At 43.0% G+C, this 22,832-nt stretch overlaps 2 protein-coding genes across 4 annotated transcripts in view; both read left to right on the top strand.

The window, feature by feature from the left end:
* C5H11orf88 (chromosome 5 C11orf88 homolog) overlaps positions 1-8,500 on the top strand; it is a 24,602-nt gene extending 16,102 nt beyond the window's left edge. Inside the window, exons 5-7 of the mRNA XM_005347337.3 lie at positions 5,135-5,194; positions 6,479-6,531; positions 8,322-8,500. Coding sequence (XP_005347394.1) covers positions 5,135-5,194; positions 6,479-6,531; positions 8,322-8,379 — 171 coding nt within the window. The 3' untranslated portion in view covers positions 8,380-8,500. The remainder of the gene's footprint in view (positions 1-5,134; positions 5,195-6,478; positions 6,532-8,321) is intronic.
* A 3,665-nt stretch (positions 8,501-12,165) lies between these two features.
* Layn (layilin) overlaps positions 12,166-22,832 on the top strand; it is a 20,415-nt gene continuing 9,748 nt past the window's right edge. The window contains exons 1-4 of one of the 3 annotated variants that reach the window (XM_026778974.1): positions 12,166-12,394; positions 12,980-13,003; positions 15,040-15,337; positions 21,062-21,219. In XM_026778974.1, coding sequence (XP_026634775.1) covers positions 12,310-12,394; positions 12,980-13,003; positions 15,040-15,337; positions 21,062-21,219 — 565 coding nt within the window. In that variant the 5' untranslated portion in view covers positions 12,166-12,309. Of the gene's footprint in view, positions 12,395-12,979; positions 13,004-15,039; positions 15,365-21,061; positions 21,220-21,567; positions 21,574-22,832 lie in introns of those variants that run through there. The other 2 variants (XM_013346188.2, XM_013346189.2) reach the window with 2 other exon arrangements.

The raw sequence follows: 22,832 nt of genomic DNA, 5'->3' as shown, positions 1-22,832 counted from the left end.
CTGGTCTACAGAGCTAGTTCCAGGACAGGCTCCAAAGCCACAGAGAAACCCTGTCTCGAAAAACCAAAAAAAAAAAAAAAAAAAATAATAATGTCAATAGCTACAACTTATTAAATGACCACCATCTGCCATTCACTATATTAAGCACTTTTATCATCTCCAATTTTCACAGCTTTCCCCGTAGAAGAGAAATAAGATTCAGGAATGTGCCCTTTTGTTTACCCAAGACCACAAACTTCTAACCTATGCTAGTGATTACAGCTGGAGGGAGGAAAGGAGTTAGCTAAACTGCAGTCATTAATCTCAATATAAAATTGGGATCCAAGCCCAACATACCCGACTTCACTAAACCCATGCTGCCACTTAAATTGTCTGGCTTTGAAAAACCAAGAAATGAGAACTAAATGTTTTACCTCCAGAGTGATACAAAAATTTATTAATCATCCAATGAACACTAAACTTATATATAGTATTGTCATATTCTAATTTCATGTAATCAACTTTTATTTACTATTTTTTCAGGGAGAGCATGAATATAAATAATAAAAATAAAGTATAAAGTAATTATCAAAAGTTAATGTTTTAAATGTTAATTATGATCCCCTTATAGTATTGTTTTAGGGGCTAATTAAATTATCAAAATGCTTTATAAATATTAACTTCTAATAAATAATTCATCCAAAACATGGTTGAAAATGAACTACTCATGATGTGAATTGCAAGGATTTCTTCTCACCACTGAATTGCATTTAGCTTTCCTGGAAGAAATTTCCTAGAATAGTTCACAACATTTTGTTCAGAGGACACAGTTGTTTACAGCAGTTTTGTTATTCATTCCCAGGAAACATGTCCAGGAAGCAGAAATCAAATCTCATTTAAAATCTTTGTGTCTGGGGTTGTAGCTACTAAAATCTATTCTGATAAAAAAAGACCTGAAACCCAAGGGAAAAAAATTAATATTATATTTTCTATTATTTTTAATCTTATTAATATTCATCTTTTTATACTAGAAGCATGTGGCAATTTAGTTTCCTATCATGTGCCAAGAGTTACACAAACAAAAGAATTACAAAATTTTGATTTTAGAGAATTTTTATAACTAAACCAATTTTTAATTTCATTTTCTAAAACATTTCTAAAACACTTGGCTACTGCTTGTGTTACACAATACAATACAATGATTCTATTCATACAACCACGACTCAAACAATTCAAGGCAATAGAAATGCATTAAAATCACATTCTAGGCACCTCTGAGCTCTAAAGGAAAGGATGGTAAGGTTCTAAAAGAGACACGCAGTCACTAAGAAAGAGAGAAGAGCGGTGGAGTAAGGTAGAGAATCACGTCATCACAATATGGGAGGGCTTCACTCCAACTGAGGACACACATCATGGAAGAGTTGAAGAAACCAACACAGAACCTGTGCAACGGCGACATCCCAGGTCTGTACTGGCAGACACTGCTTTATTGAACCTGTAACAGTTGATAGGTCATACACAAGTTTGCTTAGTTACAGGAGTTCATGCTTTTTCATACATCACTATGATATAGATGGTTCTAAATGCTAGATATAAAGTACAAACCTTCTTCCAAAATACTAAAATTTTGTAGGCTCATAAGGCAAAATTTGGGCTGGGCATGATGATGCACACCTCTAACCATGGCACTCAGGAAGCTGGGGTAGGCAGCTATGAGTTCAAGGAGAACCTGCACCACACAGAGAGTTCCAGGATGACCAGGGCTACATACTGAGATCTGCCTCAAAAAAGAATTTTGAAACAATAAGACACTTAAGGAAATGCTCAACATCCTTAGCCATCATAGAAATGCAAACTCTGAGATTCCATCTTACACCTGTAAGAATGGCCAAGATCTAAAACACTGATGAGAACCTAGGCTGGAGAGGATGTGGGGTAAAGGGAACACTCATGCATTGCTGGTGGGGGTGCAAGCTGGTACAGCTCCTTTGGATATCAGTAGGGCGATTTCTCAGAAAATTAGGAAACAATCTTCCTCAAGACCCAGCAATACCAGTTTTGAGTATGTACCCAAAGGATGCTTAATTGTACCACAAAGACATGTGCTCAACTATGTTTATAGCAGCATTGTTTGTCATAGTCAGAACCTGGAAACAACCTAAATGCACCGCTGGTGACAGCTGACAATCACGAGCCTTCCCTCTGTCGCAGGGATCCTGGCGTCACTATCTTCCTCAGCCACGTCATGGAGACTGAAGAATAAGCCTGAGGAATTAGCAATGTGCAGCTTGGATGGTGTTGTGCACCGCTTCCTCTGCCTCAGAAGCTTTCCCTATCCTATCTGTTTCCACATGGGACTCACCCTCTCTAACCTCTGAATCCCAGTCCCCACACACACCCTCATGGGAGCGAAGGGTTCTTGACCTCAGTTCTGTCCTTAGGCTCTCCTAAACCCCTCACGGAGCACTAGAAACCACCCACTTGAGCTTTTCTCCGTAAAAAGGAAGTCTTTTTCCAGGCAGGGATTATTCTTGTTCAGCCACTAACATGGCAGTGTGATAGCCTAAGTGCTAATTAAGAATTAAAATAAACTATTACCATTTAAAAAATGATTTGGAGATACAGTTGATATGGATGAAATTAGTTAAGATGGAATCACACTTGGATAGGGTGAGCCCCTAATCCATTCTGACAAGTCATCAGAAGAAGGTGACCCTGACTATCTGAGAGAAGGAAGGAGATCCGTGGGTGTGGAAAGAGGAATAAGAGATGTTGATGTGGGGTGAATGTGATCAAAATACACCACATACAAATATTAAAGTGTCATGAAGAAACTCCACTATATATAATTAATGTGTGCTGTAGCCCGATTAATAAAATCTCAAGAGACAGATATTGGGGTTCAACCTGAAGACCAGAAAGGCAAAGCAGCCAACCAGTGGCTCTTACCTCGCCCCCAGTCTGAAAATGGTGACCCTGCCTCCAGGAAACCTCAGGATGAGACTGAGACTGAGAATTGTCTCCTTCTGTTTTATAATCCTCTCTAGTTCTAGGATTAAGAGTGTGCACCACTACCATCTGGTTTCTATGGCAAAATAGTGTGGCTACTGGGATTAAAGGTGTGTGTCATTGCTGCCTGATCTGTAAGGCTGGCCAGTGTGGCTGTTTTACTTTTCTGATCCTCAGGCAAGCTTTATTTATTAAAATACAAATGAAATGCCACTACAGTGTGCTAATAAAAACTTTAAGATGGGCATAGTAAACAAGACTTTTTGAGGCTGCTTCTTCCACAATAGGATATACTATTTTATGATTGAATTTTTTTTGTAAGTAGAACATTGTAATAATAAAAAAATAAGCATAGCTGGGTGGTGGTGGCGCACGCCTTTAATCCCAGCACTTGGGAGGCAGAGGCAGGCTGATCTCTGTGAGTTCGAGACCAGCCTGGTCTACAAGAGCTAGTTCCAGGACACGAACCAAAAGCTACAGAGAAACCCTGTCTCGAAAATCCAAAAAAAAAAAAAAAGCATAACTCCCTCCCCAAATGTGACTGTGAGACATAAGGGAGAACGCCACGTGACAGCAAAGGCAGAGACTCTAGTTCTATAAGCCAAGTGTTAAAAGTTAAAGCCTTCCTTTTTTTGTTTAAACAGAAAAAGGGGAAGTGATGTGGGAGTGTCATATATCAATCTGTTGATTTCATTGGTTAAGGAATAAAGAAACTGCCTAGGCCCCTTGATAGGCCAACCCTTAAGTGGGTGGAGTAAACAGAACAGAAGGCTGGGAGAAAGAAGCTGAGTCAGTGAGTCGCCATGGTTCTCCCACTCCAGGCAGATGCAGGTTAAGATCATTCCTGGTAAGCCAGCTCATGAGCTACATGGATATTAGAAATGGGCTAGTCCAGGTGAGAGAGTTAGCCGAGAAAAGGCTAGATGTAATGGGCCAAGCGGTGTTTAAAAGAATACAGTTTCCGTGTAATTATTTTGGGGCATAAGCTAAGCTAGCCATGTGGGCAGCCGGGTGCTGGGGACGCAGCCCCGCCGCTCTTATTTCAACAGCCAAGGAACAGCATAGATAGCCAGCAGACACTAGACCATAGGAAGAGGCCAGAGGAATTTCAGAGGAAGCATGATCTTGCATACTCCTTGGATCTGGACAACTCGCCTCCAAAACTGCAAGAAAAGATGTTGTTTTAAAAAAAATGTATATTACTTTGAAATAGAAGCCCAAGCGCAGTGCATAATACATTTGGATGGACAGATTGACTTGGGATTTTCCCATCTCTGACAAACGTGTTTTATTCTTACTTTGTATTTCTTTCTTTTAGTCTTGTACTAAACAGAATGTCCTTTTGCTGAGTTTGTCTGATCTTTAGTTTATATATTGATATATCTTCATGCCTGTGATAAGTTTTATGCTCATGAAAACTCACCTAGTATATGAAATCTGATAGCCAAGAAAGAAAAGGGAGAGATAATGGTGGCGCACGCCTTTAATCCCAGCACTCGGGAGGCAGAGGCAGGCGGATCTCTGTGAGTTCGAGACCAGCATGGTCTACAGAGCTAGATCCAGGACAGGCTCCAAAGCCACAGAGAAACCCTGTCTCGAAAAAACCAAAAAAAGAAAAAAGAAAAGAAAAGGGAGAGATACAGGGAAAGCTTTGTTATTAAGTACAAGTTCTAAGGCCAGCACTCTTTCGTTGTAAGCTTGGGTGAGACGTGATCTCTGGGTTTACTGATCATATATCTACCTGCCATTTAAGGTCACTTTCCTTCCGTGGCCAATAGCTAAGATTTTGTCATCAGATCAGTCATTGAACTGCTTGAGTAAATTGTTTACCCTAACTCTGCCCCAGTTTCCCCCACCTGCCAAATGGAAGAGGAAATGTCAAATTCCTGAATTATTAAAATCATAATTAAGTATTTTAAGATCTTAGGTTAGCTCATATGATAAGGGCTAAATAGAAGTTAGTTGTTATGAGCAAAACCTGTATGTTTAAAATCAAAAGCAAATTATTCTGTATAGATCTATTGTGGAAATCACATTTTAACATCCCACTAATGCCAGAAGAAAAGGAAAAATTCCACCTTCCACAGATACAGGCTTTACTATTGTGTCAAAAGGCTCACTCTTTTTTTTCTTCTTCTTCAAATAGGCCAAAAAGAGAGATGAGATTCTCCAGCTCTTAAGGAAACAAAGAGAAGAGAGAATTTCAGTAAGAACGGTGGTGGGGCACTGAATGGCTGACTGAAGGCATGCATGATCTGTGGCAAATGTTCAGAGGTTCTTCTGACCCTTTAAATCTATATTCTCATGTTCTGAGTCTTCTATGCACCAAAGGCTGGGAAAACAGAAATTAAATAACTGGACAACCCATAAACTAGAGACAACTCCAAAATTTGTAACTCTGATGGCAGAAGAAACAAGGTGTATAGGTCAGGGAGTCTATTTGATGTGGGATTTCCCCTCTGTATGCTATGAATATGTTTTATTATCATTGTAAATAGAGAAGCTGTTTTGGCCTATGGAAGGGCAGAATAGAGCTAGGCAGGAAAAACTAAACTGAATGCAGGGAGAAAGGAGGTGGAGTCAGGGAGACACCATGTAGCAGCCGAAGGAGAAAGACGCTGGAACCTTACCAGGAGCCCATAGTCTTGTGGTGACACATAGATTAATAGAAATGAGTAATTTAAGAGCTAGCTAGAAATATGCCTAAGCCATTGGCCAAACAGTGTTGTAATTAGTATAGTTTCTGTGTGATTATTTGGGTTTGGACAGTCAGGAAATGAACGTGAAGTCTCCGATCACATCTATTGTTCACATATTATAAAGTTGTAGTCTATTAATATTGACTACTTCATTGCTAATGACTTTACAATGATTGATCTTTGTAGACCACAAAAAATTACAACTTAAGTGATTCAAACTTGTATGAAAAATAACTCACTAGAAATATAGGGATATTCAAACACAAACTTTTGAATGTGCCTCAAATTCTGTAATCAGAACATCTTTAACTCAATGGTTTTCAAATGTAAGAAGCTTGTCTTTCTAAACTCTGTGAAGATTTTCACCTTAGACAGTTTTTAAGTGAATACATTTCAAACAGAGGAAGTAAGTGCTGGGTCAAGATTATCTCAGGGCCTGTACCTTGAGGCCTGTAGGACAGAGAAAAGCCTAGCTCAAGTTTGAGGGATAGTCTCAAAGGTTCCAAGGATGAGACAGCAAAATCTATGTAGACATCCCTCCAGCCAGAGGGAGGGCTTGGCTGTCTCTCATTGGCTAGAGGTATCCCCACATCACATGATGTCATGTAACCTATATAAGCTGATGCTCACAGATATAAACTGAGTTCCTGCTTTGACTTGACTCCCTATCACGTCTGATTGTCCTGCGCAGTGGGGCTACAGAACAGGCCGTTAGCGCACTCACCTTTCCCTGGGGAATAAGGCTAAAGAGACCTGGCGGTAAGCATTTTCCCTTTTTATTTTTTTTCTAGAAAGAACTGATTTCATTACCTTATAAGCCTAAGGCCAAAGTACCTGAAGCAAAGTAAGTTTACTTCCAAAAATCCTCATCTTTTTATTTACTGTCTTTAAAGAACATTTTTATTTGTCTCCTACCAACAAATCTAAAATCCCTATGCCACTGTGTTGGAGTTTCTTGCCTTAAATAAACACACTTGAAACTGTGCTCAAGCCTGCGCACATCTGTGGGATATGCACACGTGTGTGAGTGCAGTGGAGAGTAGGTACTGGAGCCCCTGTGTGCCTCACTGTCCCTTCTCACCCGTCTTCATGCCCTCCCAGCTCCACCTCCCCATGAGCAGCCTGCCATCGTCAGTGCATCCTCAGACCTCATCGATAACCAGCTCTGATCCCACCAGTGACGTGGCTACACCAGCCTGTAGGTGACAGAATGTTAGAATTGTCAGCAAATAGCCTTAAGGAAGAAGGATTTTGTCTACATAGATTTTTTTTTTAAATATCACTAATTACCTCTCTATTTTCTACATTATGCCTCACATCTTTGTTTCTTACTTTCAAGCAAGATGATCTGACTTACTGCCTGTGAGGGGAGGAAGGCAGCCTTTAGGAAAGACTTAACTGGCCCAGATGGTGGACGAAGGCTGCTTCATGAATGGCACAGACATGGCTGGGTGCCTCAGAATATGCTGCACTTTTTCAGAATATTGTGTTACTGTCCTTGTTTATTTGCATATACAAGTGCATTATTTTACAACTTTAACATAATTTTTAGTGAATAAATGAGTTTAGTGGGATCATTTACTAGAGCAGGGATGATTCAGAAGCAGCTTTATCAATGAAAATTAAGTCCCACCCTGAATAAGTTTTATACCTCTTACAGAATTTAACATTTGGGCGTGAGGAAGTGTCATATGGAACCGCAGAGAGGATTTTGTAAAGGTCTCTTGTGACCCCCTTCCCTCTAGAAGTGAATGCTGACAGTTCCATTCTCGTAGACATGGCTATCTATTGTGTAGATTATTCCATTGATCCAGGGTCAAGGTTAAAATGATTATTTTAAATTTTAAGTTCTTACTTAATTTCTTTTGTAATATATCCTCTCCTTAATCCCAAAGCTTGAGTTTCTTTCCATTTCACAGTGACATCTTCCTCTGTACTTAAAGATCATCCTTTTGACAATCACACACTACTATGTGTCCATATTTTATAATTAGCTCACTACTATTAAGTTATTTAATAGTTCACATAATTTTATGCCTTGTCTATAAATATATTATAGGTTCCCTGAGAAACTGGATCACCCAACTTAAGTCAATCTTGGGATTCAGAATATATTTGTCTTAAAAATCTGAAATACCATGTTATTAAGCATTAGCTAATTTGGAAATTGATGCCTCTATACTGTACACTAACTTATACAAACATTTCTTAAATTCTTAAATATTTTTTCCTCCATCTTGTCCACTCAGCCTCAAATTCCTACACACAGTGATGCAGGCTAAAATCCTTCCTCAATAGACCTTCTCAGGATAATCTGTACCCTTTCCAGCAGAAAGTAAATTCATAGTGATGCTTTAAAAGTGATACATTTAGCATTTGCCCCAGTAATATTTGCATTTTCAAGGGTAACTGAGTCAGTTAGGGTAGGAGGCTATGGCCTCCTTCACAGCACACTTCTCAGTAAGATAACCATTTTTTTCACAGCTGTTCCTTAGTTGGTCACAAGCCTTAATACACATTCAGAATCCACAGTGGTGCCTACTGGGGACATTTTCAAAAGTCATTTCCCTACTACATCGTGATCATGATGACTGATGCTATTATATGGGAACTGACTCTTTCTGTTGCCTACAGGGAAGTCTCATCAGAATCAGACAAACAGGACCAAGAAGAAGTCAAAGCCTTGCAATGATTTGATTGATATATTGTAGCAGGTGACTGACATGTATTCACCTTTGAAGCAAGTTATGCTTACATCAGGATCACCAAGTAAAAAGTGTGCAGATTTCCAGGAATTTGACAATTACTGAGCATTCATGTTAAAATATACTAAAATAAAAGTTAAGAATGTAGACAGGTTGATTTTGTCAGTCATTGAACATTTGTGTCTATTTTATTTATTTGTTTGACGTCAAACTATAATCACCTTTGTCATCTTACACATCCCAAACTCCTGCTTTTTGTTTTATTTGAAGGGTATTTGTAGAATGTATTTATTTTATTTATATTAGGAATACTCAATAAACAAGATTAAGGGGCTCTATATGCCCCCCGAGTCTACTATAAGCAAAATAATAAAACAAGGATGAAAAGGCATTCTTAAAATCCTAAAGACTTCTCTTAAAAATATCTCTTTCCCAGCCAGGCGGTGGTGGTGCACATCTTTAATCCCAGCACTTGGGAGGCAGAGGCAGGCAGATCTCTGTGAGTTCAAGGCCAGCCTGCTCTACAAGAGCTAGTTCCAGGACAGGCCCCAAAGCTACAGAGAAACCCTGTCTTGAAAAACAAAACAAATACAAAAACAAAAAATATCCCTTTCCCAAAGTATGGCTTATTCCATTTCTAGAACAAGCCTGAAACCAGGACTGAACTGCCATCTTATAGATAGGTGCATAACTCTACTGCCAATCCACCTCACTCAAAGCCTACTCCCTTTGGTATATATTGGAAACAGAAGGTTAAGGATTTGTCCCTCGGCACTGTCGAGAAGCAAAGGTATCCTATCATGCTGAAATATTTATCAGACAGGTGGCTCTCATGAAGACTGACAGAGAAGATTGTCACAGCCTAAAGTTTAAGATCATGTAACTAATAACCTTTGCTCTGATTCAATGTTCATGGGGGTTATTCCTTGCCTAAAGGAAGACAATACACTTCACAGGCCAAGCGCTGGTTTACTCTAGCTTTACAATTCTCAATATATAAACATATTATAGGTTAAGCAGCCATCATCCAAAAGCCTGAAATCAGAAAGAAGTTGCGTATCCAAAATCCAAATTTTTTTTTCTAGTGCTGGTATGACACCACAAAGAGAAAATTCTGTACCTGGCCTCATATGGATACATTAAAAGTACAGCAGAAGGTGCTAAGGAGATGGCCCGGTGGCTATGTGTGCTCTTCACACAAGCATGAGAAGCTATGTTTGGATTCCCAGCACCTGTAATGCCGGACTTGGTGGCAGGGACTGGAGGACCTGTAGGGGTGGCGCATCTCCCATTGGCCTACTAGTCTAGGCAACTGGTGAGCATGGAGTGTAAACTACGTGCAAAATAAGCAGTGGAGGAAGACACCCAGTGTCAACGTCTTTATATTGCAGAACATTATCTTCAGACTATGTATAGAAGATGTATAGGAAACAAATTTGCCTTTGACGTTGTGTACTATCACCAAAATGTGTGTGTATGTGCGTGTGAACATTCCAAAACGCAAAACACTCTTAGACCAAGCATTTTAATTGGTGGTCTCTACTTTGAGCTCATCAAGTTGAGAAATGGATCTTGGGTCAAAGAAATTTTACCAAGAAAAATTACACACTGTCTGCCGTGCAGTGGTGGCACATGCCTTTATTCCCAGCACTTGGGAGGCGGAGGCAGGCAGATCTCTGTGCATTCAAAACCAGACTTGTCTACAGAGTAAGTTCAGGATAGCCAGGGGTATACAGAGAAACCCTTTCTCAAAAAAAAAAAAAAGAAAGAAAGAAAAGAAAAGAATAAGAAAGAAAGAAAAAAAAGAAGAAAGAAAAATTACAACACATTGTGAGTTTTCTTGGCAACTAGTCCTCCCACGGTGATACATCCCTGTGTTACCAGGTATAACAGTTCTTACTGCAACAGTACTGCTTAACAGAGTTCTAAAGCAATTTTTGCTATTGCTCATACAAAGTTCAACTCGTGGTCTGACTGATCTGATTTTAGGCCACTTAAAGCAGTTCTGTCGCTCACGCTCAAGTCTGTCGATGGACTGAGGCGGTCCTGCTCTACATATCACCCTCTTGGAGACACTCATGGACCAGTAGGATATCTGAGGCTTGCTTCTCTCCGAAATAAAAGATACAAGAGAATGAATAAAACATGAAAGACTTTCCTGCAGTAGGCTCATAAAGTTCTAGCGTATTCTATGAATTAATCAGATCTTGTGGCAGAGAGAAACATAGTCAGCCTCTTTAGCAAAGGGGACTGTACTAGTATAATAAAGGATATGTATCCTGGGAGGTGTGAAGAACTGGAGTCACTACTGCAAGTCACTCAGTTTATTGTGTATGCTAACAAAACCAATATGGACCAAAGCCAGAGTATCATAGGGAGAACTCAAGACACAATTTAACTATGTGAAACAAAGTGGTCATTTCATAAGTTGAAGCAGATCTTGTAATATTAGAAAAATTATTTAAACTGACATTAAGTCAGATGTAACTGCACAATTATCTATATATATTATATATACATATATATATATATATATAATCTTTGACAAACTATCACAAAACTTCAAGAACTATAATGATAATGCCAAAGGTATCATTCCAATGGTACAGAGCATCAGGTACCATTCCGGTGCCATAGCACCACAACAGTTGTTGCCTTGCTGGGATGACCAAGATGTTCTAGGAAGAATAGTTGTAAGCTGTAAGATATTTTTGTCAGAACAGAGGCAAGGGCTGCTCATCCTGCTCTGTCCCTGCTGTTTCTGCAACTACAAGAGCTCCTGCTACAGTCTCAGCTTGAGCTGCCCGACTACTGTTTGCTTAGAACTGGAGAGGGTGAAGACGGTGGGAGCATCGCCGCTACATTTTTTTTTAAAAGTTTCATTTTTATTTTGTGTTATGAGGGTTTTCCCTGCATGAATAAACACCACATGTGAGTCTGGTGCCCCTTTGGGTCAGAAGAGAGCAGGGGATCCCTTGAAATTGGAGTTACAGGTGATTGTGAGCTACCTACTTGGTTCATAGTTGTTTGACTCTACTGTTCGGATTATTTGAAAACCCACTTACTACAAGACACAAATATAAACACAGCTTTTGTGAATTTAAAGGGGAGCATCCACTTAGGCTAGGTTGGTTATGGAAGCTTTTGGCGGGTCAGATCATTCTTTCCTAGGGGAGTCATCTTTCTGTCCACCAAAGGCTGAACTCCACAAACCACACCCACCTCTCAGTATATGTCCTGTGCAAAGCAAATGGCCTTCTAGCTGAGACTGGAAACACTCCAGCTTCTGGTGGAGGATTCTTAAAAACTCCTGCTCTATCTCCTTTTGTGGAAGCTTCTGTCTGAAGCGCTCCTAGTCAGTATACACTGCCTGCCTCAGAATCCAGTCCTCTCTCATCCTGGATTTTTTTGTCCCAGGAGCAGCCCGAGTCTGAAGCGTACGGAGGTATGAGTAGGGGTCTTGTCACTTTGGCCCACTTGGTAAGAACTGGGTGTAGTGATGAAAGTAAGAGGTGATACTATTTGAAGACACTGCACTCTCTTCCTGTTGAGTTGGACTTTCCTCTCGGTTAGGCAAACGCAGGACCTCCCTGGGCGGCTCTCTCAGGAGAGCTGGCCCCTTCCGCTGCCTGCTCCCTCCAGTGAGCTAGCAGTTTCTCCAGCCTGGAGCCTGGAGCACTAGACCAGGCCGTCGGGGGCGGGCCAGCCCAAGGGGCTGCCTTCGCCGCAGTGACGTCCCAGGAGGCGGAGGGGCGACCAACTAACGGACTCTGCGCCCTCCCGGACTCCTCCCAGTGCGGGGTCTGTGGGTCCATGGGAGATGCGGCTGCCTTGGTGGCAGTTGCCAAAACGCAGCCGCCTCTTTGCCCACTTCTCTGTCTTAGCCCTGGGGTGTTGGAACGCACTGGAATCCAGCAATGCAGCCGGGACCAGCGCTGCAGGCCGTGTTACTGGCTGTGCTGCTGGCAGAACCGCGGGGTTCGAAGGGTCGCCTGCTGAGCGGTGAGTGTGCGCCCCGGGAAGAGGGTTGGTGCCCCAGCGCCTAGGGTTGACTCGCCCAGTACACCCCAGCTCTTGAGGATTGTCTTCAGGGCCACTGCACCCCTACTCTGTCCTTTCGCGTAGTGAGGGGGTCAGGGATCCCAAGATCCGCTCTGGGACCCAGTCTGCCCTTCTGAGTTCTCTGCTTTCAGGGAGCAAATGTGATGCCAGGTCCGGCTCCTGGGCTGCCCTGGGTATCCTGAAACGCTGGAAGTTCATGCTCGCCCAGGGGTTACCAAGGGGGGAGTGGGAGGATAGCATGGGTGGGGCAGTGGGCAAACTTGCTCCAGTGAGTGCCCCTTCTCCTGCACCCGTGAGCATTGCTGCTCTGCGCAGTGCCTGGATCCTTCTGGTGGAGGCTGCCAATTCTGGTTCTGTGGGACTGTGGGAAGCCTACCTGTTACTCTTGCTCTCCTCTGAGCGGTTGGTGGCTGGCCTGGAATGGGAGCGCTTGGAGATTAGGAAAGCAGTCTAGTTAGAAGGAACGGAACCAGCCCTGCCAGGCTCCAAGAATGACTCTGCTTCCTTCCTTGTGTGTCACTGCAGCCTCGGACTTGGACCCCAGAGGAGGTACAGTGCTCTGACTTCTTTCTCCTTCCACTCGGTCTGCATGTCTGGGAGAGAGTATCTATATCTTTTTATCAGTTCCCTTTTGGTCAAAGAGGGACGGAGGAAAATGGGAATCTCCACTGTATCCCAGCTTGTGGGCCTGATTTAAGGAATCTAACTTTGGTTTCAGGATGGGGATGTGGCTCAGCTCAGCAGAGGAGCAGCGAGGGTTAGAGCTGCATGGCTCTGCACTTGGTGGTGATGGGAGACCTCCTGCCTGCCCTTCCCCTTCCTGCAAATGAGAAAAGAAAGACACTTCCTGAAGGCAGGGGAACCAGATGGGTCCTTGGACGCCTTCCAGCTCTGGTGCTCCCTGGCACTCACTAGCATGCAGGGGATGTGTGCAGTCATCCTGGGCCATGCAGGAAACCCTATCAAGGTGTTAAGCTTTCTTTTGGCAGTCTGTCCTGGAACGTGGGAATGATAGAAAAGACAACTCCAGTTTCTGTTGTGCTAGTAGCCAGGTTGGGAGAGGCCAGGGCCCCTCTGCCTTCCTCTGCTAAGCACATTCTCCTTTTCTCTGGACACCTCCCCGGTGAGCAAGGCCAGCTTCTGAGCACTCCTCATCCTCCAGGGAACCATCCTGCTACAGACCTTTTGTTTAGCAGCAACAGCACCTTCTAAAGGGAAGAGGTACAGAACACTCCCAGCTCGTTGCTCAACTGTGGAGTTGGGGGAGAATTTAGCACTGTCTGCGGTCTTTTGACCTGTATGCTGGACAAATATTGAAAACAATAAACATTGTCTGGCTCCCTGCAGACAATACTGGGGAAGTTGAAACACTCCAGAAGGCCTGGCAAGAGGCTCAGAAACTAAAATCACTTATGCGTTACTTGGTGGCAGCCATTCACACCCGAAGCCTACAGTTTGGCTCTTTTATTACAAGGGACTAGTCTCCTTGTTGAAATTTGTCCTTTATTTTGTACACTGAAACCCAGAGTCGAGCCGGCATGTCTGTATTCTCGATATCTAGCACATCAGGCAAGAAGGAATCACCCAATAAATGTCGGCTGAACAAAGGGGCGACTGGGCTAGGTTTCAGTTGCAGTAAGACCAGTCATCCAGACACAAGCTAAGGCCGTCTGTGCTGGCGAACAGTTTGCTACTTGCTGCTCAATGAGGTCTCATCCATTTTTCTAAAACTGTCTTCAGTCCTTCAAGTGTCAATCAAATAAGACATGCGCTCCCAGTGCAACCTGAGCCTGTCAGAGAGTGGGACACCATCAATACAACTCAGTGATCCTGGTATGACTTTATAATCAGATATGGGTCCTGACTGGCAGTGCTGATGATGGCTTGTGTGACAAATCAGTTTCTCTGAGCTTCAGTTCATTCATGAAGTGGGACATAAATGGTCTTGACATTGGACGACTGTTATGAGAACTAAAGGAGAATAATCTTTATAAAAATAAAACCTTTACTATAGCTAATGAGATATGGAAAAAGTTCAGAAAACTCTAGCTATTATCTTTCCGTCAGAGATCTGATTATCAGTAGCAGAAAAACCCAAGGATGCTCTTAGCTTCTGCTCACACCAGAGACTGAGCAAGTTAATCCCTGCATAGACAGGGAACTTTGCAGTCCATGACTGACTTCAGAATGCTCCTCTTTACTGAAGGAACCCTTAACAGTAACACTTACTCTAAGCCCTCATAATTCCCTGGGACTTCCTTAGGGTATGAATGTCTTATTTATATGCATTAAGTGAAGTCATAAATATTTACCTATTCTCTTTATAACACAGAAACATCTTCAGCAATCTGCCCTGAAACAAAAATATAGATGCCCTACACAATACAGGCACTAGAGTTTAAAGTCACTGTTACTTTGTGTTGGAAAGAATATTAATTTTCGCTAGAAACCCCGAGTGTTAAGAATCCACAGATGAACCATCTGAATTCCTGCCCAGAGACAGTTTCATTCAGATGTGTCTAATTACATCTGCTCTGGTACACTTTCTTGGGGCACTGAAACAGGTTGCCTTCTTTTTTCCCTAGGGCAGCTGGTCTGCTGGGGAGGGACTCGGAGGCCTTGCTACAAAGTCATTTACTTTCCTGAGGCTTTTCAAAGACTGAACTTTGAGGAAGCCAAAGAAGCCTGCAGGAGAGATGGGGGACAGCTAGTCAGTATCGAAACAGAAGATGAGCAGAGACTGATAGAAAAGTTCATTGAAAACCTCCTGGCATCTGATGGTGATTTCTGGATTGGCCTCAGGAGGCTGGAGGAGAAGCAGGGCAACAACACAGCCTGCCAAGACCTTTATGCTTGGACAGATGGAAGCACATCACAATTTAGGTAAGTGTGTGACTCCCACAGCAGCTGGTTCCCTTGAACATAGCTCAGAAAAGAGTCAAGCAGGACCCACAGTCAGATTCATGAGAAGGTCTGGCAGTAACAACAGAATGGCTACAGATCCGAGCAGTATGGCAAAGATGGAGAACTCAGCCTTGACTTGGTCCCAAAGTGCCCTGTTCAGGTAGGTGAGTCCCAGCAGCCCTTTTTAAATAGCACACCATGCTTGGCACCTATGGTTCTGGCTCTCTGACCCGTGGAGATAAGACTGTGTACCTTGAGAAACTGAAGGTGCATAAAGATAGGGCCAGGGTAGGACTCTAGACCACAGGGAATCAGGATAAGGGCAAAACCCCATCTTACTCTACGGACTGACCAAGGGTGGAGAGTGAAGAAAACTACAGTTTGTAGAAAGCTCCTCAACTCACAGCAACAAGATACTGATAATCACTCACATCCCACCATGTCCCATGATACTGTCATCATCGCTTCCTAAAAACTACAGAAACATGGACAGACACTTCAAAAATATCAACATTGCAAGGCAAATATGGAAAGGGAACAATCTACCAAAGAGTTAATCTTTGTATGATAAAGAGTTGTAAATCGATTTAAATACATAGGTGATAAAATACAAAGGCCTCAAAGACAAAAAGACAAACGACCTAAATGAGAGCTCACAATGAAGAAAATCAAATTTACTATGCAATTATATGGAAAAATGTATAATCACTATCAAAATCATAAAGATTAAAAGGTGGTTTATCTGGGCTACAGAGATGCCTCAGTAGTTAAGAGCGCTGGCTGCTCTTGCAGTGGACCCAGGTTTAGTTCTCAGTACCCACATGGCAGCTCACAATTGTCTTTTATCTCCAATTCCAGGGGGGGTTTACTCCCTCTTCTGGACTATGAAGGCACTGCATGCACATGGTACACAGACATGCAAGCAGTCAAAATGCTCATATGTATAAAATAAATAGATATTTTTAAATATTTATTTATTTATTTATTATGTATACAATATTATGTCTGTGTGTATGTCTGCAGGCCAGAAGAGGGCACCAGACCCCATTACAGATGGTTGTGAGCCACCATGTGGTTGCTGGGAATTGAACTCAGGACCTTTGGGAAGAGCAGGCAATGCTCTTAAACCTCTGAGCCGTCTCTCCAGCCCCCATAAATAGATATTTTTAAAATGATAGTTTATCTGTTACACTAATGCAGCATGCCAGCTCTCACTCTACTGGATTATATTTATAAGATCTCATCTTCATATAAGTTGTAGAAGAAACTCCTCTGACATTCTTACAGCCTTTTCTTCCTGAAAGAAATTTTGAAAGAGGAAGTTCAGAGTAGGAAGTATATCTCTCATCTCTGAAGATGATCTTAGATCCACACTGACGCTTACTGACATCCCACCTTTACTGTCCCTACATAACATACCCTACCCCTGCTGCCGGTCTCAATGACTGACTTTGTAGCATAATCAGACAGTCATCTCTGAAGAGCATGAGGCTCTAGTCAACTTGTACTTCTCAGCCTGGACTTAGTGTGCTTTCTCGTTGACTTTCAAAAGTAGGAGGTGAACATGAAGATATTCCCCAGCACATAACTGGAAGGCATTAACATACAGCAGCAAACCACCTCCTCCTAATATAGAGTATATAACCTCCTGCCTAGATACTGACAGCTCTTCTTGTCTTGCCATGTGGTAACTAACCATGGCTCGTGGCTTGATTAAATCCTTGCTATGTCCCCTAACAGCAGTGTTCCTCTCTGGAAACTAAGTACATGCAAACTCCCAGATCATAGCATTGCAGAAATGAGAAGTACGAACTCCACAAGTGACAATGGGGTCCAGTGGAGGGACTGCTGCTCTTATCCCTTGGCTCCAGGCCCATGTATTCTACTCTTAGAGATACAGGGTAATGGAACTTGTTGCTTGAAAGTATACACTGCTACCTGGAGAATGACATCCATCTCCAAAGTTCAATTACTTTGAGGCTGATGCTTCAGCTGTCTTTTCAACAAGCTCTTCCAAGAGTCAAGCTGGTAGCTTTGGGATGGGGTCAAATGTAATCTGACAAGGACTTCCCAAGACCAGGGGGCTAGTTTTATACCTTCATTGCTACATTGGTCTTTTGCCTGATGAGACTGTATTTGGGGTCTTACTTTGATAGATAAAATACTATCTACACCTTTGGGTAGTGGATCTGACTAAAACCCTGAGGCAGAAAAAGCAAACTTAATGCCCAGATTCTATCTATTTCTACCGAAATGAGCAACTGTCCCTTTCAGGGTCGTGTAGCTAACTTACCAAGTATCAGGTTGGTCTCCTTAATTACCAGTGTTATCCTACCCCCTTCTCAACCTTCCCTCCCTCTGTTGGTGCTATCATTGCTAGACCATCTCTGGCGTCACCTGGAATGTCTCAGGTTGGGATTAGCATCAATCTTAATATTGGTCTCTACTGCTGGAAGGCTGGATATTTGTTGGTAGTCACAGTCAGATCAGTCTCGCTGTGTGCAATCCAAACTGTTGAGCCCATGCAGAGCCTCCACGATTATTGTTCTTATTTATCTATTGAGCTGCTATGGGTGTGGCTGAGAACAACTGGTTGGCATCGTTTGGCTCATTCATTTCCGTCTCCCTGGTTGTCTGGTGCCAATTCTGTCCCTGCTGGGCGTATCACATGAGACACAATTCTCCGACTTCGTGATCACTTCTTTATCTCTCTTCACTTCGTTCCGTCCAAGATGTCATTACCTCCTATCTTCATCCTTTTTCTTTTACATTCTTACTGGTTGGCTGTGCATCTTTGTTTCCCCCAAGTTTCACATGTTTTACCCTCCAGAAACTTCTACTTACTTATAAAGTGTCCAATGAGATATACTAACTAGAGTTCCAGCCAGTGGGAGGTTGTCCCCCTCACCGCTGGCTTTCAAGGCCATCTCCTGGTGCAGCTGCACTGAAGCTTAGTCATCTCAGCTTCTTTGACTTCACTTAGATCCAGGATTGAGCTGACTGTGTCAACTAGTCTCAAAGGACTCTTCCACACACGGGGCGTGAGCTGAGGAAGAAGCGCTGGTACAACTGTGAGAAATGCCTGAGCCTAGGCCTTCCTTAAGAGTCTCTTTCTGCTCTGACTCCCACTCAGAACTGGCCAGCTGTCACAAAGGCCACAGTAGTACTCTCAGATGCAAAATAGAAAACCTCCGGAACCCAAAGAGACCTGCCAAGTGCTATGCTTCCCTTAAATTATTGCATGATATAGTGGTTTGCATTAAATTTTAAAGGGATGATCTCTAGACATCTATATATCCCATCAAAGTGATGGGTCCTGATATTCATTGAGCTTTTCTCCAACTTTCTGGAATACATGAGTCTTATTAAGGTCTCCAATATATTATCCTTTTTTATCCCCTTGCTTGTTTGGTGCAATTGGCACAGTGGTCAGCAGTATAAAGGGCCAGTATGATCTTCTTCACAATTCATAGGCAATTCAGGTATTATAACCGGGTGTGAGGAAAAAATCAAAATAAGGCGAAACCATAAGTGTATACTGTTATCTGTTTTCAATGAACGTAAGCTGTTCCATGGTCTCTTGAATGTGTTCCCCAGATCTGCATACTTCTCTACAAAGATATCACTACAGAACAGCAGCCACATTAGGTTCTACAAGGTTGAGTGTGGGCTCCTCTTGTATAATCCTTTAGGGTCTGGGTTTTGGAGGACAGGCAGAGATGTGATGGGAGACAGCACTGTGCACTGTCAGGTCTTTAAGGCACCACTGCCTCCTGCCATTTACCTCTAGATAAGATGCTGTGCTGAGGGGAATGCAGGCTCAGAGGTTATGCTTGGGGTTCTATACCATAATAGCCTAAGGAGTCAATGTGGAACTATACCAGCTACTAGACAGGCCTATTCAGAGGCCCTGGGTTCCATCCTCAGCAAGCCCTAAAAATGGGGTTGTTGAGACACACTGGCATATATGTGATCCTTCTGACTCCAGAGGTAGAAGCTTCAGGTTCATGTTTGGCCTCAGCTGGCTAAAGGCCCACCTGGAAGAGCTACACTATACCTTGTCTCACAACAACAACTGAAAAATTAATGCCAATTAATATATATACATATATTTACATATTTAATATTTTGGAACTGGGCCAATGACACTGGTTAGACCCACTGTGAGCTGACTGATTGATTACCTTGTCCCAATGTGCCCCGACTCCAATGTGTGGCTTTCATGTCATCAATGACTATTTATAACCGATGTTTAACAAATCTAGCAATATTTAGACATACCCCCCCCCTTCCCAAGTGTATGGTTATTTGGTTAAATAGCCAAAGGTCCTTCTGGAGAAAGAACAGAAGAAATCGTTATTATAGACACCTGCCACAGCATCACGGGATTTTCCTTCTAGGCATCTGGCCTCTCCCCTTATCTGTGAGTTATGAGACTGAAAACTGGCTCAAGTCCAAAAATATTATTCTAGGAATCAATCTCTCTCTCCCCCCTGCCTCCCTGTCCCTCTCTGAGATGAAGTAACATGAACCCATAAAGCTTTGGGGAGGGGGGCCGGTTGTGCTGGAGTTAACTAATTAGCACAAAGCCCAGTCTCCACCAAGACCCCCCCAGATGTTCATGCATAATATCCAGAGTTTTATCATATATTCAGCTGTTGTCCAGAAAACACTTTCAACACAGTAGGTGCAACAAAGGATCTTCCTTTTAGCAGACTGTAGCCCAGGACTAACGCAAAATCATGCTGTGGTGTTATCAGGCATGTCTCTTAGCCAACCCTCCTGAAGAGAGGCTTAAGAAGACATGAACAGAGCAGCAGCGTCTAGATAAATAGTCTGAGAGTTGGAGCTAGATCCTAGCCCTGGGCAGAAGCAGATCAATACTCAGGCAGACCACAAAGCCCAGACCTCAATTGGCAGATGGGGTAAGTGCTTACAAACTTCTCCTCAGTGGGCTCCAAGGCCTTCTCCTTCTTCCCATATAGGCAACAAGATGGCAGCACTACCCAGCCCCAGGGACTACTGGATGGTAAAGCTAAACCTGATATGAACCCTTTCAAGGAGCTAAAGAAGCAAAAGGAAGATACCTCAGAGGGGTGTATTTCCTCGATCCTATGCAAATGATTTGAAAACTAACCAAGACCAAGATGGCCTCCTGTCTCCTTTCCCAGCCCGTCTCCTACTTTGGCAGCCTCTAAATTTTAGGCTATCCCTTTCAGATTCTTCACCTTCTCATCCATCATCTGGGGCTGGGGTGGCAGAGGTATCTACTGGAAAGTAGCGAGATGAAAGCAAGGAGAGCTTTGAGAGAGAGATGCCATATCTCTCCTTAGTATGTATGATTTCTGAAAAGAGAAGCCCAACTAGCACAAAGCCAAAAAAGAAGGCAAGCATTAAGATCTTCCAGACTAGCTCTGTGTTAGCTGCTATTTCTCATAACTATTTCGCAGACATAAGAACATAATATATTCCTCCCTGCAAAGAGGTTGTGGCAAATGTCAGATGATTGATTGTGACAGCCACGCGGGATCAACAGCATGTGTCTACTGGCTGGCAGTGCTTCAATTCTTCCTTCTCTCCGCATTGTGCTCTGAAGCAGAATCTGACACTTGCGGGTCAATGGAACCTCATGAGAAAGTAGGGACATGGAAGTCTTAGGGTGTGTTTCTCCAGTTATCTCCATTGTCCTTCCTTTCCCTTCAGGAACTGGTATGTGGATGAGCCGTCCTGTGGCAGCGAGGTCTGCGTGGTCATGTACCATCAGCCGTCAGCACCACCCGGCATTGGAGGCTCATACATGTTCCAGTGGAATGATGACCGGTGCAACATGAAGAACAATTTCATTTGCAAATATGCTGATGGTAACGAAACTTTTCCCCCAGTTATATGGCTACGTTTCCAACCTCTTTCCCCATTCCAAAAACAGCTGCTGGTACCAAGAACTTAGTCTGTGCTCCCTGAGAAAGCTTGTTGCAAATGTCAGCAACATTAAACTTTGAGAATTCTTGTAAATGGAAATGTGAAGGCACTTCCTCCCTGAGAAACAGTGCTAGTAAAAGAGAGGCGAAAGGAGGGATGGTAGGGAAAAGGTTCTAATTGACTTAGGATGAAAAGCAATACTTATGTGAACATCTGATAAAGGCCTCTGCTGTGAACAGGCACAAACTCACTCATTCCATGTGTGTTTGGCTGTGGGAGCCAGGAATAAGCTGAGGGTTACTTCTGCAAGTCCTCTGGCAGCCACAGGAGATTATGTCCTGAAATCTAAGGCAACATAATAATGACCAGAAAAGGCAAAATACCACAACTTCACTGGCAGGCTTAGACAGCGGGCACTCTGATGAAGAAGTTTAAAAGTCTCTAGCCACCCACCTCTAGATTTGCCTTGCAAATTCAACTTGCATTTGCTTCCAGATCTGCAAAGAGTTGGAACTGGCAAAAAAAAAAAAAAAAAAAAAAAAAAAAAAAAAAAACTCCACAGTCTCGCTCTACTGAGTTCCTAGAATCCTTTATTAAAATTGACTCAGAATTAAACTCATTCTTGATATGTCCCTGAAGTTTCTCACTTCCCTGAAGCCAACTGCTTGGGCCCAACTCCACAGCCTTTCCCGACAGGGGCAGAATGACTTGTTGGTTTTATCTGTTATAATTTGGGACTAAATACTATTGCCATTTTTAGCTGCTTGAACTACGATATCCTCTGGTGGCAAGTTTGTGCTGAGAGATGTTTTTCCTCACCCAGTCTAGCCTTGGATGAACTCTTCTCTGTGTCCTGACTTTCCCCCATATGCAGTTGCCCAGGGAGAGGGAGTCTGCAGAGACCTGGACTGGCTCCGCAGACCACCTTCTCAGAGCAGTGAAGGAAAGTTATACACAGATTTTTCATCTTCTATCTTTTTTGTTTATTAGAGTCTATTAACTTTATGGTTTAAGTGTTTGCACATTTTTTAAAAACATAATTCTTTATTGACTCTGAAAATTTCACATCATGCACCTCAATCCTGCTCACCTCCCAGGCTTCCATACCCACCTCTCACCCCTGCATTATGCTCCCCCCAAATTAATTCAAAACAAAACAAAAACCCACCTCACCCCTCCATCTTCCCAACACCTCTTCATTCGTCCTAGTGTGATGTGACGTGCCACACAGTACACCCTTTCATCCAACCAGCCCCACCCACAAAATGTTCATCACGGCTAGTGTGCGCCGGTGTGCTGTGTTCACGGCCAGTGTGCGCCGGTGTGCTGTGTTCACTGCCAGTGTGCGCCGATGTGCTGTGTTCATGGCCAGTGTGCGCTGCTGTGCTGTGTTCACGGCCAGTGTGTGCTGCTGTGCTGTGTTCACGGCCAGTGTGCACCGATGTGCTGTGTTCACGGCCAGTGTGCACCGATGTGCTGTGTTCACGGCCAGTGTGCACCGGTGTGCTGTGTTCACGGCCAGTGTGCACTGGTGTGCTGTGTTCACAGCTAGTGT

This window comes from Microtus ochrogaster, chromosome 5 (genome assembly GCF_000317375.1).
Source record: "Microtus ochrogaster isolate Prairie Vole_2 chromosome 5, MicOch1.0, whole genome shotgun sequence".
Lineage (NCBI taxonomy): Eukaryota > Metazoa > Chordata > Mammalia > Rodentia > Cricetidae > Microtus > Microtus ochrogaster.
Note: the sequence above shows the minus strand (reverse complement) of the source record. Positions and strands in the feature narration are given on the sequence as shown.